General features: G+C 37.7%; 4 protein-coding genes across 5 annotated transcripts; 2 read left to right on the top strand and 2 right to left on the bottom strand.

Moving 5' to 3' along the window:
* Positions 1-1,435: 1,435 nt before the first annotated feature.
* On the top strand, positions 1,436-3,093 carry hspb6 (heat shock protein, alpha-crystallin-related, b6). The gene is made up of 4 exons (XM_020637397.3): positions 1,436-1,599; positions 1,712-1,867; positions 2,275-2,397; positions 2,499-3,093. Exons 2-4 carry the CDS (start codon positions 1,712-1,714, stop codon positions 2,646-2,648), a joined length of 429 nt encoding a protein of 142 aa, XP_020493053.1. The 5' UTR covers positions 1,436-1,599; the 3' UTR covers positions 2,649-3,093.
* proser3 (proline and serine rich 3) lies at positions 3,002-8,783 on the bottom strand. 2 transcript variants are annotated; one of them, XM_029277973.2, is made up of 13 exons: positions 8,604-8,783; positions 8,186-8,272; positions 7,531-7,805; positions 7,127-7,278; positions 6,908-7,008; positions 6,384-6,469; positions 6,172-6,302; positions 5,795-6,021; positions 5,198-5,703; positions 4,930-5,119; positions 3,669-3,837; positions 3,359-3,440; positions 3,002-3,165 (listed from the first exon to the last, which is right to left on the bottom strand). In XM_029277973.2, the coding sequence occupies exons 1-13, from the start codon at positions 8,631-8,633 to the stop codon at positions 3,114-3,116; spliced, it is 2,088 nt and encodes a 695-aa protein (XP_029133806.1). In that variant the 5' UTR covers positions 8,634-8,783; the 3' UTR covers positions 3,002-3,113. The 2 variants fall into 2 exon arrangements, with proteins under 2 accessions (XP_029133806.1, XP_020493051.1); XM_020637395.3 differs by having other exon boundaries at positions 8,186-8,294; positions 8,371-8,659.
* A 31-nt stretch (positions 8,784-8,814) lies between these two features.
* lin37 (lin-37 DREAM MuvB core complex component) lies at positions 8,815-12,775 on the top strand. Its single transcript, XM_020637398.3, has 9 exons — positions 8,815-9,212; positions 9,704-9,779; positions 9,862-9,912; positions 10,052-10,081; positions 10,318-10,403; positions 10,549-10,709; positions 11,833-11,964; positions 12,113-12,186; positions 12,423-12,775. Exons 1-9 carry the CDS (start codon positions 9,179-9,181, stop codon positions 12,508-12,510), a joined length of 732 nt encoding a protein of 243 aa, XP_020493054.1. The 5' UTR covers positions 8,815-9,178; the 3' UTR covers positions 12,511-12,775.
* A 790-nt stretch (positions 12,776-13,565) lies between these two features.
* Positions 13,566-15,468, bottom strand: LOC109986673 (chemerin-like receptor 1). Its single transcript, XM_020637423.3, has 2 exons — positions 15,105-15,468; positions 13,566-14,932 (listed from the first exon to the last, which is right to left on the bottom strand). Exons 1-2 carry the CDS (start codon positions 15,112-15,114, stop codon positions 13,854-13,856), a joined length of 1,089 nt encoding a protein of 362 aa, XP_020493079.1. The 5' UTR covers positions 15,115-15,468; the 3' UTR covers positions 13,566-13,853.
* Positions 15,469-15,590: the final 122 nt, after the last annotated feature.

Here is a 15,590-nt window from a genome sequence, read left to right as displayed (position 1 = left end):
ACGTGAGTCAACATTTTATGTTTGTGTTGGAACATCATTATTCATCCAATGTTTATAAGTCTGTGTGGGCTTTTAGTTTGGTGACCCATCCCTGAACTATTTTCTCTCTACATACTACCAATATTTGGCATTGTTATAGTAGTCCCCTAAAGGCTGGACATTGACTGGCGCCTGTAATGAAACCCAATAGCTTAATCCCACCAATGTCCCAACTTCCCTGTCTCCTATATGAGTCATAACATAATCAGAGCCATTTTTAGTCACACCAGTTAAAGCTTAAGTGACAGGATTCACATAACTAACGGGGAGAACATGTGCACCCTGTATTAACTGCTGACTTCACCATAGTGTGCCAAGAACATGCCAAAAGTATCAGCACAATCTGTACTGTGAACAACACAGGGTCACTTAATAAATCAGATTTATTGGGAGTGAATACAAGGAGTCCTTTTATGGACATTGCACCTTGTTTAGAAGTGTGAAGTATTTTACATTTGTATTTAGAGTGTGTTGGAAAGGGCATGATGCATTTACTCTTGTACAAGTAGGCTACTTTAAAAAGGGTCCTTCATTCATAGTACTTTATATTTTGCTACATTTAAATGGCAAATACAATACGGTATAGGCTACTTCTCAAGTTATATGTCAGCATGTAACTACTAATAAAGACTTTATAAAATAATAGTAAAAACTTTAACCAACTACAAAAATATAGGCTATATGCCTATTGTTGTATACAAAACCAACATACATTTATTAGCTCTAGCTAGACCTCTCAGGCAAAAAATATACATGTATTACCAATGCATTACAATTAAGACTTCACAAAGAAAAAACATAATATAACAACCTGGGACCACAATTTGTCTGAGGACGATAATAGTCTATTAATTTGTTCTGTACTAATATCAGGAGTTTACTTGTAACCTAATGGTTTATTTTAACATGAAGGTGTACTGCATCTGTGACTTTGATAATTGATCTGAGTAGTGTGTTCCTCTCTGACAGTTGAGGCTTGTTGGCAGTGCACGTGCTCTGGCATGTGTTTAGGACGTCCCTGCTGTCACCGTCTGTTCGGCATCAGCCCACGAGGGTCAACATCGTCTTTTGAACTTATTTTTGGACGGACCTTCCCTGACAACAGCCTTTAAGTGTTACTTAAAAACGACTCTTATTAGTAACCAGTCTCTTTGTATCGGCGCCATCAATACAAGGGATCAACTATGTATTGGTAATGGCTAATTGACACGTTATTGTCACAATCCCGAGACAGCTGCGTCACTCCAATAACAATACACTCTTATCCTATATGGCGCTGCCTGAACACTCAAGGGTATACGCATTAGTCCGGATCATAACAGAAGCAAGGTGCCCCACAGTGAATTCCCCAACTCATTATGCAACCCCAGAAGCCTATAAAACACACACACACACCACAACAGTCACTCGTGTCAGGCAGCCACTTGAGACTCAGTCAGTGAGTCAGGCCGGTGTACCAGTAAATCATAGGTACTCCCTGTGCCTCTTTCAGGACCTCAAACAAGCTGTTCAACTCTCTTCCCTTTCACACACTTATTTGGTCAAGGAATTTGGGAAGAGGTAAGTAGTGACTTGCGTTTTATGTTTGGTGGTCTAGTATATTGTAGCCTCAACTGCTCTGACTCCAGTTCTTATAATATTAATTTGTTTTCTTTATTTCTCCTGTTAATAGATGGACTTCATCCTGCCACCCACTCTGCCAGCTGGGGATCTCCAATGGGAGAAACTTTTGCAACCTCTTATTCCTCGCCTGAATGGGACTTATGGACAATATAATTGGTCTCCTAAATTACTTATTCCAGAGTCTGATAATACCAGCTCTGCTGAGGTAGGTCGTTTTGAGTTATTGTAACCAGGTTTTGAAAAAACTAAATTGATGATTTGCTTTTGTTTTGGCTCTGTGAAAATGCAGGTTAACAGAATAGAAACTTGTTAGATAGCTGGGAATCTACAGAATAAAAGTTTTCCCCTTAAGTATTTGATGTAATTCAAGGTCAACCCAGAAGCCAACATCTGATTCTTGTTCAGCAAATAAAGATGCATTTGAAAGCTGAAAAAAAAGACAACATTTTTTAAACCTAAGTACTATTTCAAAAGTCAGGAGTGTGTTTTAACTAGCAAATATTACAAATGATATGTATCGTATTAAGAGCATGCTGTCATATACTTTTTGGTGAGCTTTTTGCAGTGATTGTTGTTTCTATGAAATAATGTAGTTTTGTTTGATTACGGCAGGTCAACTGTGATGACAGGGGTTTCACAGTTCAAGTAGATGTAAAGGACTTCAGCCCACGGGACCTAATGGTGAAAGTGATCGGAGACTTTGTAGAAGTTCAAGGAAAGCATGAAGAGAAAAAGGTTGGTTTTATAACAGAAACTAGCAGTATTCTTTAGGTTATATTCAAAAGTTGTGATCTCTGTCATCCTCTAAACTTGTACTTATATCTTTGTTTTTGTAGAAGAATGGTCCAGGATTGACCACACGGCAGTTTAACCGTCGCTACCGAATCCCAAAGGGGGTAGACACCATGGCTTTGGAGTCAGCGGTCTCTCCAGATGGCATTCTTATCATAGCTGCACCAATTGTGCAAACCAGAATCCTTAACTAATGGATTCAATATCCAACACTCAATTTCTGTTATCCTCACTTTGAACTATAACAAATACAACAGAAACTTTTATGCACGCACAAGGAAAAAACTTTTTCCCCATCCAGTCATAGCAACATTCAGCATGTGCCAAAACATTGGTTTGTTTAGTTCCTGGCACTGTTTAATATTCCCTGCTCTCTGAGGTTTGTAAATACTGCTCTGACTGTAACTCATCATTCTTACATACAGTAATGTTTCACAGAATCATTCTTTGTAAATATTCTGCGATGACAGCTCAATGTGCTGACTTTTTTGTGCAACTTTTGTAAAATGCACTGTGTAATGTTTGTGATTAATGATGCACACTAACATATCTCTAAGCTCTTTAATGTGGAAAATATTTCTTCAAAAAGAGAACAAATAAACTTTATTTCTTCATAAAAAATAAAAACTACTGAGGCAAGTGTCTCTTCTTCTTCATTTTCAGGTAGCATGTTGCTCGTCCAGAAAGCCATTCAACAAAAAGTCAACTTCACTGAAAAAAGAAAATCACAGTCGAAGACTGTTCTTAGATTTGATTCACATATCTTAACATCATTCAATGATTTATAACAAGTGCTACATTTAATTGGATTTGAAGATTAAGAGCCTTACATGAACATGTATATCATTTTTTATAATCAATGTGGCTTACATTGAGCAATTTAAGTCATAGCTTATTATTTTACCTGATCTGTTCCTTTACCCATTTTCTCTGTTTGCGAAGGACTTTTAATAAAGCATCATCTTCAAACTCTTTCTCATCTGAATCTGAAAAAGAATAAACCTAAATTATTCAGGTTATGGGACTCAAATGGTTTGCACAACAAATTCCTCATGCATTACAAATTATACCAGCTTAACAAACTAACAGCAAGCTCACAGAAAGAAATACCTAAAAGGTTTTGGAATGCTGGGAGTGAAAGCTATTCAAAGAAATAGATTTTCCACAATTAACTACAGGGTAAAGGTTGGTGCTCTTTGCTGCCGTACACTCACCTTCAGCCTCTTGCAGCAGCTGTGATATGACCTCAACAGAGTTCTGTTCATCACAGGGAAGAACTGAGGATTGTGTCCGAGCTGCAGAAGTGCAGGAGGGAGAGGAGGAGACCGGCATCCTCGGAGCAGGAGACGATTCCGTCATAGGGAACAAGACCTCGGAAACTACCTGTCAACGTCAAACAACAACACTTTGCTGGATAATTACGCTTTTTATCCCCATAATGACATCTAAGCTTAACATCAGATTATGCTGTTTGTAATTAAAAAAACAAAATAGATTTGAACAAAAAAAGTTACAATGCACAATCAATTGACAAAAGTGGGTTCAGGGTTCATTTAGTAATTTGTGATTTTGAATACATTGTTGCATTCCTGACTTAATATCTTTTATAAACGTTAAAGTGTATATTTTTAATACCAACCACTAGGCCTGCAGGATATGAGAAAATTGTGGGATGTGTGATAACGATATAAAGAGAAATTTATATACAAATATTAGAGGGCGTAATAAGCTATAGCTAACAGTTTTTACCTGTGTTTGTAACATGTCCCTTTTCAATTCTAAATATATCCTAAAATGCATTTTAACCACTAAGTTGGCACCAATTAACCTGATGGTAGCAGATCACTACCTTGAGCTTCGCCTGAATGTATCAAAAGTGTGTGGATGCACGGCAAATATACCCAAGCCTCCATCCTTAAGGTCAAATGTCATAGTGACGAGTGAGAAAGCACATCAAATAAGTTCTCTTACTTAGTGCAATAAATTTAGAATTTTGTGTTTATCTCAAATTCTCATGTTGCGATAACAGTTAAACGGTGATTCATTGTGCAGACCTACTTGAGCCATTTTGATACCATGAAGAACTTTTTTGGGCTCAAAAATATCAATAAAAATTAGGCGGTGGGGTGGAATGTCAATATATATGTTTTTTACATTTCAATATTTTTCCATCTCATGCCACCATGTTTAGAAACTAAAGCCTGTCAAACACCAATGTTCTTATACAACAACATCTGACATAAACTCCAATCACCTTATCATTTGGAAGGATCATGGCTTGTTTTGTAGGTTATGCTACCTGCAGGCTATCAAAATATAACATCAAGAATAACATTGTGAATAATATGCAAACAGCTTCACTGGCTTCATTGGTTGCCTGCTTTAACCAACTTCATAAAGTGAGAAAGAGTTAAGAAAATAACAAGGGAACGGTTGAGAATATAAAAACACTGTACAGCTTGTGTAAATGCTGACCTGTCCTAAGGCACTGTGTATTGGAGAATGTGGTGGTGCATGAGCATCAGTAGAGCTCTGGCTGGAAAAACGTCCCTCTTGTTGCTGCTGCTCCTTGGCCAATGGCAAGATCCTTTCAGGATACCTTTGATGTGAAGAACTCCTATTTGTAGAGCCAGGGCCATCACTGTGTTCCTTTTCCATAGTATGCCTGCAAAAATAAGTCAATATGTATACTTAGAATTTGTTGAATGGTCTTCCATACAATGAGCATTTTTCAATACTTGACCTTGTTGATTTCTTCTGCTTTCTGAAAGACATCACTGTCTCCTTCTTGTTGTTCTCTGACTCTTTTGTCTGAGCTTTCTCCCTCTTGTTCCTCTCTGATCTTTTGTGGTTGGATGGCCTTTCCCCTTTTGTAGCTCCAGATGAAGCATTTGATGGGGTTGGAATATGTTCGAGAAAAGGATCATCTGGGGCTGTTTTCATCTTGTTCTCAGCTTGTGCCTTTTCAAAAACTATTTTAGTCCGAGACTCATCCCTACTTTGGAAAATGTTGTCATGTGTACTAGCATGAAATGTCTGGCTGGGACATGGCAAGACATCACAAAGAAAATGCATGTGGGCAGGAACATGGGGTTGAGAAACTGAAGAACCAGAGACAACAAAGGCAGGTAACGGAGCTGGACCTGAAGATGGGCTAAATGATCCAGGATTTACTTTGGGTTCTAGCCTGGCACCAGCAATCTCAGGAGTTATCACTTTTTCTGAGAATTCTGGAGGTTGAACACGTCCCTGTTGCAAGAAAGAGGACATAATAATTATCCTGGGGATTTTGGAAAAATAAAAATAAATTGTGATATACATACACTATTATTATACCAACCTCATAGGCCTGTCCACTAGCTGAGGTCTGGCTTAAACTCTGGTGGTTAGTGGTTGGACCATAAAAACCTGAGTGTTTCTGGGGCCACTCCCTGGCCTGCTCAATCTTTCTCCTTAAACGCCACTGGAACAAGATGTCATCTTCCGGTCTAGTGGGGGGCTCCAGTGAAGGAACGACAGAGGGGTTTTGGGAGAGATGGGCTTGAATTGAGTCTGAGCTGGCCATTTCTGTCCATTTTGAGACAAACAAAAGTTTTCACAAGCATAAAAAAGAAGAACCTTCTTTGACATGTTGCATTTACAGGAAAATGATAAAGCAAGTTTAAATTTTAAAAAAACATCAACAAAATTCTACAGAAGTCCATGCTGTTGCATTACCAGCAGCAGACATTGTTACTCCAGGAATCACAGGTCTTCTCACTGGCTCCTCTATGCTGCATGGAGAAGAGAAATCTGAGCATCCGAGACCCTCGGAGCTGACATGGATAGATCCATCATTCAGAGTTTCACTGTTACAAAGAAAAAGTTCACTTTCAACTGGAGTATTTCTTTTTCATTTATCATTCATGTCACTTTGATGGTTTTCATACTCTCTCAGCAGAAGTCTGTTGGCCCGATCTTGAAGTTGGAGTATCTCAGTGTCGTCATATTCCCCCTGGGATGTGTCTGACAAAATCTGAAACAAAAAAATGGACAGGTAGAAGATCAAAAGGGTACAACACTCACAATGTGGTGTGAATGAATAAAACTAAAAGAAAAAAATTGCTGCATTTGAGTCTTATATTGCTTAAAATGTACTGAAGTTTTTCCATACTTTAATTAGGGCAACTCATTTGACAAAAGGCAGAGCCAGCCATATTTCTAAACATGGCTGCCAAACCAAAGCTTACTTGGCACTTAGTAAACAGACTAGAGGTTTTTAAACAGACATGTGGTGTTTTGATGAAGTGTTAATATTTTACGGTACTTAGTTGGATGATTTCTCTCCTGCGGTCAGAGAAACCTGGCATAAACCGCAGCAGGTTGCAACCCCAACAACCCATTATAAACACATGCAAAAACATCAAACTGGAGTAGTATCTGGTGGTTTTCATAAACTCATGAATGCACTCACACTTAGGGATCTTCTACATGGGGAGAGGGATCTGTCACGCTGATACTGTACAGGACTGTAAAAGAAAGCTCCATGGGCATCTTTTAGAGGCTGGGTAACATCTGTTTAATGCAAAGGATTTCACTGTTACATTTCACACAAAAAAGGCATGCTTTCTTCATTGAAATGTAGGATCCTATATCAAAAGTCAGTAAGTCTGCAATAAGTGACCATAAGTACCTTTGTCTGTTGTTTTAGTTGGTGTTGAGCTGGGGGGAAAAGTTGAGGATGTTATCCACCAAAAAGGCACTGATTTCTCTCTAACGGAAGAAGCCATCTGCTGGCGCTCCTCACGACTTTGCGGTCGGCCATGGCGAAAGCGCTCTATATACCTGTGACAAAAAAGGTTGGCGTTTCCTATGACTAGTGATTCCAATATCAAGGACACAAAAACACTGACCTGCTTCTCTATCTTTGAGGCTTCTAAGCAGAATCACTATTGTTATGTTTAGTGACTCCTTCACATATTGATCATTTTGTTTAAGTGAGAATATGTTACCGCTCTAATTAACTGGGATACCAGCTGCAAGGCATAGCTATAACGTTAGAGGGTTTGGTCTAAACCAAATTAAATTTCAACCTACTTTGATAGCACTGAATCCTGCTGAACTCCTGGTTCTAAGGAAGTTGAGTGTTTTCCTGCTCTTGCAGACTGTTTGGGTGACACCATGTTAGATGAGGTTAAAATACTGGCAGGAGATGATCCACAGTCAGAGGATGGCCATGACTCTTCAAAAACAGGATGTCCCTCCGTGGCAGTAAAACAGCTGTCTTGTTTCTCAGTAAGCCCTTGGTCCTCTGGCCTCAGAGTGTTAAACTGTGCACTGGATCGCTTGCTAAAACGTTCTGGACTGAAAGTCTGTAAAACGAATGACAAAGTGTTTGCACGGACTTAGAAATGCATAGTGAAACATGTCTTATAGTATATGTAGAGCAGGGGTGGGCAACTGGCGGCCCGGGGGCCACATCAACCCTCAACGTGGCCCTCAGGTCAATTTTTACATATCAATTAATCGGGAACATGAAGAAAACATGACAAAATCTACCATGAAATCATGAAAACCAGAAGTATGTCCATAATAATATTTGCTCACTGGCACATGTTGAGTTAAATTGGAGACAAAATTGACTGTAATAGTTTTTGTATAGGCTACTACAATTTGGCCCTCTGGCAGTGAGAATTAATGTGGCCCCTTGCTGTGACCAAAGTTGCCCATCCCTGATGTGGAGTGTACTTACAGTTTGCTTCTCTTTCTGTGACAGGGACTTGTTGGATGCTGGGTGGTAGTGTGTCTTCACCACTTTGGATGCTTGTTCAAAGGGATTCTGCCTTGTGAAGACGGGAACACTGTAAAAACAATACATTTTCACCAGCCGTACATTTTTTTAAGGGTGCTATCAAAATGTTGTCCATACGATCTTACCTGGATTTCATTACAGCTTTAGAACACCACATGTGGTTTATACAAAAGACAGGATACGCAGCAGAGGTTGATTTAGTGAGTTTGACTTGGCATGTCAACAAAACAAAGTTACTATGGTACTGAACGCCAATTCGGCATAATCTGTCTTTGAAAAAGCTAATTAAGCTCCTACGGTGGGGATTTTATGGCTCTACTTACTCGACATTTCAATGTAGTCAATGAAACATAATTACCTTGCTCTTTTTTTTTGATAAATACACCATTATCGACTAAACCAGAAGCAAGCCACAAACTGTTTCGGGCGGCGATCGTTATTTACACCAACACATGCAGCCAATAGGGAGCAAGTAAAATATGATTGACATATGTTGAACCCAATCACGTCGAAGGACCTCCCTACACAAGAGCCAATCAGATTATAGTGACGCGTCAGCGCGCGGAAGAGGAAAGACCGATGGTCAAAATAAGCTAGCTAAGCAACCATAACTAAAGCTTAACAATATTTTAACGCTCAGTCTAGAGAGCTATTCTCCTATCCATTTTCGAAAAACATTAGGTTGAGTTCTTAGTCGGCAAATAGACCAATTAGGTTGTTCGCATAAAGTAGTATTAACGTTATTAAACGCATAGCTTGCCACAGTTAGCAAGCTAACGTTTAGCTACCAGCCCGGTCGTGTTACACTTCAGTCAGCTCTCCATATCAAACACACGACGTCGGTTCTCGGTCTGTTTCTTCGACGGTGAGCGTATAGTTGAACGACTTGGTGTTTTTTCCCCGTTACATAAACATTAAAAAAAAGTGGAGATAATGCACCAGGTCAAAATCAAGACGGAAAGACCAGGTAAGATGATTTAACCTTAAAGTACCTTAAAGTCTTACACTATGATTTATAGAATATTAACACAGCGCATCTCAAATTCATTAACACATTATGAAAATATAATCTGCCTTTAATGAACTCCGTACTATAGACTAGTTTTTCATACTGTGCAATATTTATTTTATATTTCTGCAATATTTTACATTTTATACTGTGCAATATTTATTTTATATTTCTGCAATATCTATTTATATTCTGTTATTCTTCTACCTGTAAATAACTCCTACCATACATTGCCCATCTTATGAAAGAGAGTTCTTTTTTTTTTTTTCTTCTTTTGTTGTTTTTAGCTGTGGATGCTTGTATGTGTGTGCACTTTAAGGTGAAGCCAAATAATTTAGTTGTACAATTGTATAATGACAATAAAGACATTCTATTCTATTCTAAGTTTGTCATTAATTATTCTTTCAACACAACACCCATTTATTTATTTTCTGTTGTGACCACTGCAGATATGGAAGGGGCTGGTGCACGTAGTAGATTGGATGCTGTTTTGAAGGGACTGGTTGAAAGGACTGAAAATGAGAGGTTTGTGAAATTAAAATGTTTTTCAAACCTATGTAAATATGGTCACTCTCCGGTCATACTAATATCATTGTATATTGAGCAGGGAGCAAAACGAGAGCGACACTGGAAAAATCTCAACTGACTCTTTAAACAAGTATGTATCTCTACATAATTTGGAAATTGTGCGATATAATCGTGCGGTGACGTTATTTAAAACCTGCTGGTTAATTTCAGCAACCATTATATACTGTAAAAGCGTGTTTCATATTCCATGTACTACTTGTTTTCTGTAGGGATTTGTCTCCATCATCTGCTGGAAAAAGGCAAGTGTCTCTTTTTTTTCCACCAGATGCCAACAATAAACAATTCCATATATTGTGTTTTTCATACCATAATGGCTGGAAAAAGCCTCACATAAGGCTTGCCATGTCATTAAATAAAAAATTACACATTGACTTGTTTGATGTCTGAACACTATAACAGAAATGAAATGCAGTAACTTTGGTGAATTTTCTCAGTATGCTATAAAGTCCCTGTCCTTGATCTGATTTTTTTCCAGGCCATCAGCTCGTTTCCCACAGCATCGGAGGAAGAAACGGAAAGAGATGGATGAGGGCATACCAGAAACCAACCTGCATAAACAAAGTAAACTAAATGCTAATATTTTATAATATTTCAGCTAGATAACTATAACTAATAACATCATGGTACTTTCCTTGACATTTTGTGTGATCACTTTCCCTCTCACCTAATGCCTTCTTGCTTTTGTCTGTATTTTCCATTTTTCTAGACTCTTACATTATTAAGTTGTTTGATCGCAGTGTTGATCTGGCTCAATTTAACACCAGCACCCCTCTGTATCCTATCTGCCGTGCCTGGATGAGAAACAATCCTTCTGTTCGAGAGCCACTTTCTTCTCCGAGTCCCCCACACAGCATGATAGAGGAAGAGGTAAGAGGCTACACAGTTCTGTTAAATAACTTACATTTTATTTTAAGTATCCACACTTAAAACAATAATAATGAATCTCCAAAAATAATATACTTTCCCTTGTAGACTACAATAGTGACTTTAAAAATCTTATTTTTTGTTCGTTTGCTAAGTAGTACAGCCACCCTTACTGTGGTGTAAAATATTATGGATAAGAGTGTCAACCTGAATTGGAATCATACTTTGCAGGGAAGCAACTTTGTACTGATTTGTAATTAAAATGTATCGAACCGAACAAACAGTAAATAGTAGACTGCAACTATTTTAGGCTCGGCAATATTACCAGTACCACAAAAATATGGACATGGTCTTTGTTAGACGCTCAGCACAATTGTCTGGGAATTGGATAGATAACATTTTAAAAGAAAAGTGTCTCTATGACATAAAGGTGCTCCCATGGGGCTAAGAAAAATGAGACATTCCATTAAGACAGGAAGGGATATGTGTTGTTGTCCCAGTGCCTACTGAAGACGATTATGTACAAAAATGTATAACATGTTTAAATTTCACTTAAAATGTGCATGCAAATTATTATCATGATCAAGTCTTTTGAATTCAGGATTTAAAGTTATTCAGGATTATTTTCACATCAATGATTAATCCATCCATTTTTATACTTTTAAAAACATATTGACATTTATAGTTGTTGTGTTTCTGCACTGAGCTGTATAAAAGTACCCTTATACTCCATATGCAGTTTTATATGAAATCTTGGATTTACTTCAGTTTTCCTTTTAGTTTTGAATATACAAATTTCTTTCACATGGTCATGTGGTGAAGAAGTTACCATATTTAAGTTTTTTTTGGAATCTTGATTTTCTTTTTCTTTTTTAGTAAAGGTGTCAGAAAAAAATTGACAAACATAGAGGGGTAACCATAGCCATACCTGTTTGCACAGAGGAGTGAGAGAGCTGTTGACAGATGACAAAAATAGCTCTTTTGATAATAAGAGGTTGCCGACCCTTGTCTTAAATCTTTACTGCTACTTTCTATCTGCTGTTAGGATCACACCCTTACTGTTTATAAATGTAGCATCTGTTGTCCAACATGTTATTTATAACTTCCTTTTTTTTTTCTTTGCCAGGTTACAGACTTGATCAATGGTAAAGATCAGAATGTGTTCAGACTCCCTCCGCCAACCTCCTGTCCATTAAGCCCAACTGGTGAACTCATCAATCTCAGGATCCCACAGACAGAAAAACCCACTGTTACAAAGGTTCTTTGTTATGTGTTTATAACACTTTTTTTACTATTCATACTTGTATGTTGTTATGATTTATTATGCATTTAATTTGAAAAATCTATGAATTAATTAAAGCTGATTAATATAATCGTAGCTCAACTTTAATATTTTCTTTGCACAGTTAACAGAGCCAGTTCCTGTACCAGGTTCTCTCATATTTGACCACATGGAACGATGGAAAAAGATAAGACAGAAGTAAGTTTTCTCTTGCAAGATAAGGTTGCACTTAACCCACCTTGTAGACCATGTTTGTTTTTGTGTCTCAGATAGACAGATAGGAACATACGCATATTGAGTAAGAACGTGAGGGAAGTGGTTTCAGCACGAGTTGATTTGTAAGCTTTTTAAAAAAAAAAAACACCTTCAGTCACTGAAACATCTTTTAGTTTGAAATAAGTTGAGGTGACCCATATTGGTCTTTTTTCTTTCAGATGGAAGGAGTGCTCTAACAAGAACCAGTTGAGATACAGCGAGAGTATTAAGATCCTTAAGGAGATGAAGGAGCTTTATGATCACTGACTGGCTCACAGCTCTTCTCTACCACAGAATGGACTTGGAAAGCTGCCATGGCAAACAAGTCAAAGTCTGAAACAACTGCCATATTCATAATAAGTCTCATAGGAAAGCATTAACAGAACCTTGAGCCTTAAGCAAAATCACATGTTCTATCCATTGTAGATACAATTCATATTGAAGGATGTTTGGGTTTGCTTCAATGTATTTTGCATTGGCAAACCTACTGGGATTTGTAAATGATTTTCTTGTATTAAAGTGATTCATCTCATTAGTTGTATTTTTTCAACACATCATGAACCTTTCATCCTTAGTGTGAGGGATTAAAACCTCATGTTTTTTTACTTGTTTACTCACCGAACGTCCGACACAAATATTGTCTGAAACAACTTGAGTTACACTTAAAATTTAAAGTCAAGTTAAAAATGTAATTGTTGACTAGAAAGTGGTTGGTCTTGCTAAAATAAAGTAAACTAAAGAAAAACAGTTAGCAATGGTTCAAACAGGCATTATATTTATAGTTATATAATATTTAGATTGTATTAAATCAAGACTCAAATAATCATTAAATGGATAACTCATCTGTCAAACTATACAAATGATGAACTGGGTAAGAATGCATCTATGTCTATCCTAAGGTTTATATTTTCAAGTCATTACTGTGTGGCTATGGCTCATCCTTGTGTGTAGGCATTAGTTACTGGCAGATCAGTTTTGCTGACGTAAGACAGACTTGGGCAGTGAATAGTTTTAAATGGATCAAAAGCTTTTTAGATGCTTAGAATGCAAAATCATATTGGGTAACAAGCAGCATTATCCTCTAATGGACATTTGTGCAAACATGACAGATTGCACTTATTCTAATGCAACCTGAGCCCTTCACTATTAAGATGCTTATTCAAGTAGTCAAGGTGGCACTTTCTGTATGCAGCTTTAGAAATGTTACAAAAAAGTGGATATTTCATGTTTAACCCAACTTGAAGTTTTTCTCAAAAATTGAGACATTAGCATAGAACAACAATCAATCATTGATGTCAGAAAGAAAGAAAATTCAGATCAGATTCAATTATTTAACTTGTCTTTTAATTACATTTTAGGTTAAATGTTAAATGCAAAACATTTGTTGATAATCAGCAAACAGTTTGTTTTATGAATTATTGCTAATCACAGAACATATCAGGAGTGATTAAACGACACACAATACATTTTTTTAGAATAACAGGTTAAAACAAGCAATGGTTGTTACAAGGGAATGTTCAGTCATCAATAAAAATAAAATACAATCGAACTTAAAAAACTAAACCCTTCAATCAAATATTTATTATAATATGAACACATTTACAAACCAATTAAGCACATAATTGTCCTTGCTCAGACTCTCTGTCTTCAGTGCTGAACACGGTGCCCTCTGTGTATTTCAAGCTAGTGGCTACAGCTTTCTCCCCCAAAGGTGCAGCAGCATCAGACTTCCGGCTAATCCGAGAAAGTTGTGATGACAGTGAGCGAGAGGACATGAACGACAAATGGTCCTCTGCCAGGGCACTCTCTAGGACAAAGCATACGGAGCGATGGAGCTTCTTCTGGAATTCCTCACACATGAACACATAGAGAATGGGGTTCAGGCAGCTGTTGAGATAAGCCAGACACACTGACAGTTGTCCTCCAATTTTTACAACAATCTTGTGAACTTGGGTATCACTGGACTGCAAAAACTGCATAACATGGAACGGCAACCAGCAGATGAAGAATGCAAGAATGATGGAGAAAATGATTTTGCAGGATTTCTTTCTCCTTGTCCTCTGTAGACGCCCTGCCCTAACACCAATGGCCACATAGGAGACAAATATTACAAGGAATGGGATGAGAAAGCCCATAGCAAAGCGGAAAATCATGAGTTTATAATGTCTGTCCTTTGTGAAAGATATTGTATAACTGCAGTATGTCTTCCCCATCACCTCCCGAAGATCACGAAAAGTGGCATAAGGTATACTGCAGACCACAGCTGTCACCCAGATGACAACACATGTGACCTGAGCCTTGCAGACTGTGCGTTTGTTTTGTGCCCACACCACCACCCAGATTGACAAGCAACGATCCAGACTTATGACTGTCAGAAGAAAGATGCTGGCAAACATGTTGACAACACTAACAAAGTTGTTGAGCTTGCACATGAACCTTCCAAATTGCCATTCATTATTGTTAGAAGCAGAGATGATAGAGACAACCAGGAAGGCCAGAAAGAGGAAGTCAGCAAGGGCCAAGTTGAGAAACCAAACGGAGTTGACTGTTCTCTTCATCCTGAAGCCAGTCACATAGATGACCAGGCTATTGCCCAAAACCCCCACTATGAATATGATGCTGTAGATGACAAGGGTGGCTATTTTCAAAATTTCATCCATGGATGGTTGACCACCAGTAGAATTGGAAGCTAATTAAAAAAAAATGTTAGAGATTAGTTACTAATACCATCTTCATTATACACAGAGGAAACATTATTTTCACATTTTTAATGTATTTTAAGATTAGCTTGAAAAGAAAGTAGAACACCTTACATTACATTTAATATAAAAGGGATGGAGAATGTATTTTAGGTGTCTTACCAGTCCCCATGTTTCCGATGTGATGTCTTAGCTCATCTGTCTCTATCTGATCCTGCCTTCACTCATTGTATCACTCTGTTACTCCTCCTATTAGTTACCAGTGAGACACTACTTCTGCTACTGCTTTTCATTTTCAGACATTCACAGGGAGTGAACAAAAATCACAATAGAAAAAAACGCAATCACACTGTCCTGAGTAATCTTCAAATATCTGCATCAAAATTACTCATACAGTCATCAGAAAACACAGTTTCACTAGTGCAGTATTTATCGCAGTGTGTTTGCTAGTCTTGTGATTTAAATCTGACTTTATTAGTATTTTTCTAAAAGCCTCTGTTACCTAAACGTTTCCTCTAATTCTACACAGAATGAAATGCTTTTTTGTTTCATTTGCAAAAATACACTCATCATCCCACTCATTGTAATCACACGTCCTTCTCCTGCACATACACACCACACACAGTCTCGTCTGAAAATAATGTAACA

The sequence above is a fragment of the Labrus bergylta genome, chromosome 8, assembly GCF_963930695.1.
Source record: "Labrus bergylta chromosome 8, fLabBer1.1, whole genome shotgun sequence".
Taxonomy (NCBI): domain Eukaryota; kingdom Metazoa; phylum Chordata; class Actinopteri; order Labriformes; family Labridae; genus Labrus; species Labrus bergylta.
Note: the sequence above shows the minus strand (reverse complement) of the source record. Positions and strands in the feature narration are given on the sequence as shown.

Coding starts and splice junctions, on each gene's coding strand:
- proser3 (XM_020637395.3), bottom strand. CDS start 8,402: ATGTGGTGTTCTAAAGCTGTAATGAAATCCAG. Junction 5,120..5,197: donor AAGCAGAAGAAATCAACAAG/GTCAAGTATTGA, acceptor TTATTTTTGCAG/GCATACTATGGAAAAGGAAC. Junction 3,166..3,358: donor TGGGTAAAGGAACAGATCAG/GTAAAATAATAA, acceptor TTCTTTTTTCAG/TGAAGTTGACTTTTTGTTGA.
- hspb6 (XM_020637397.3), top strand. CDS start 1,712: ATGGACTTCATCCTGCCACCCACTCTGCCAGCTGGGGATCTCCAATGG. Junction 1,868..2,274: donor ATAATACCAGCTCTGCTGAG/GTAGGTCGTTTT, acceptor TGATTACGGCAG/GTCAACTGTGATGACAGGGG. Junction 2,398..2,498: donor GAAAGCATGAAGAGAAAAAG/GTTGGTTTTATA, acceptor TTGTTTTTGTAG/AAGAATGGTCCAGGATTGAC.
- lin37 (XM_020637398.3), top strand. CDS start 9,179: ATGCACCAGGTCAAAATCAAGACGGAAAGACCAG. Junction 10,082..10,317: donor CCATCATCTGCTGGAAAAAG/GCAAGTGTCTCT, acceptor ATTTTTTTCCAG/GCCATCAGCTCGTTTCCCAC. Junction 10,404..10,548: donor AACCAACCTGCATAAACAAA/GTAAACTAAATG, acceptor CCATTTTTCTAG/ACTCTTACATTATTAAGTTG.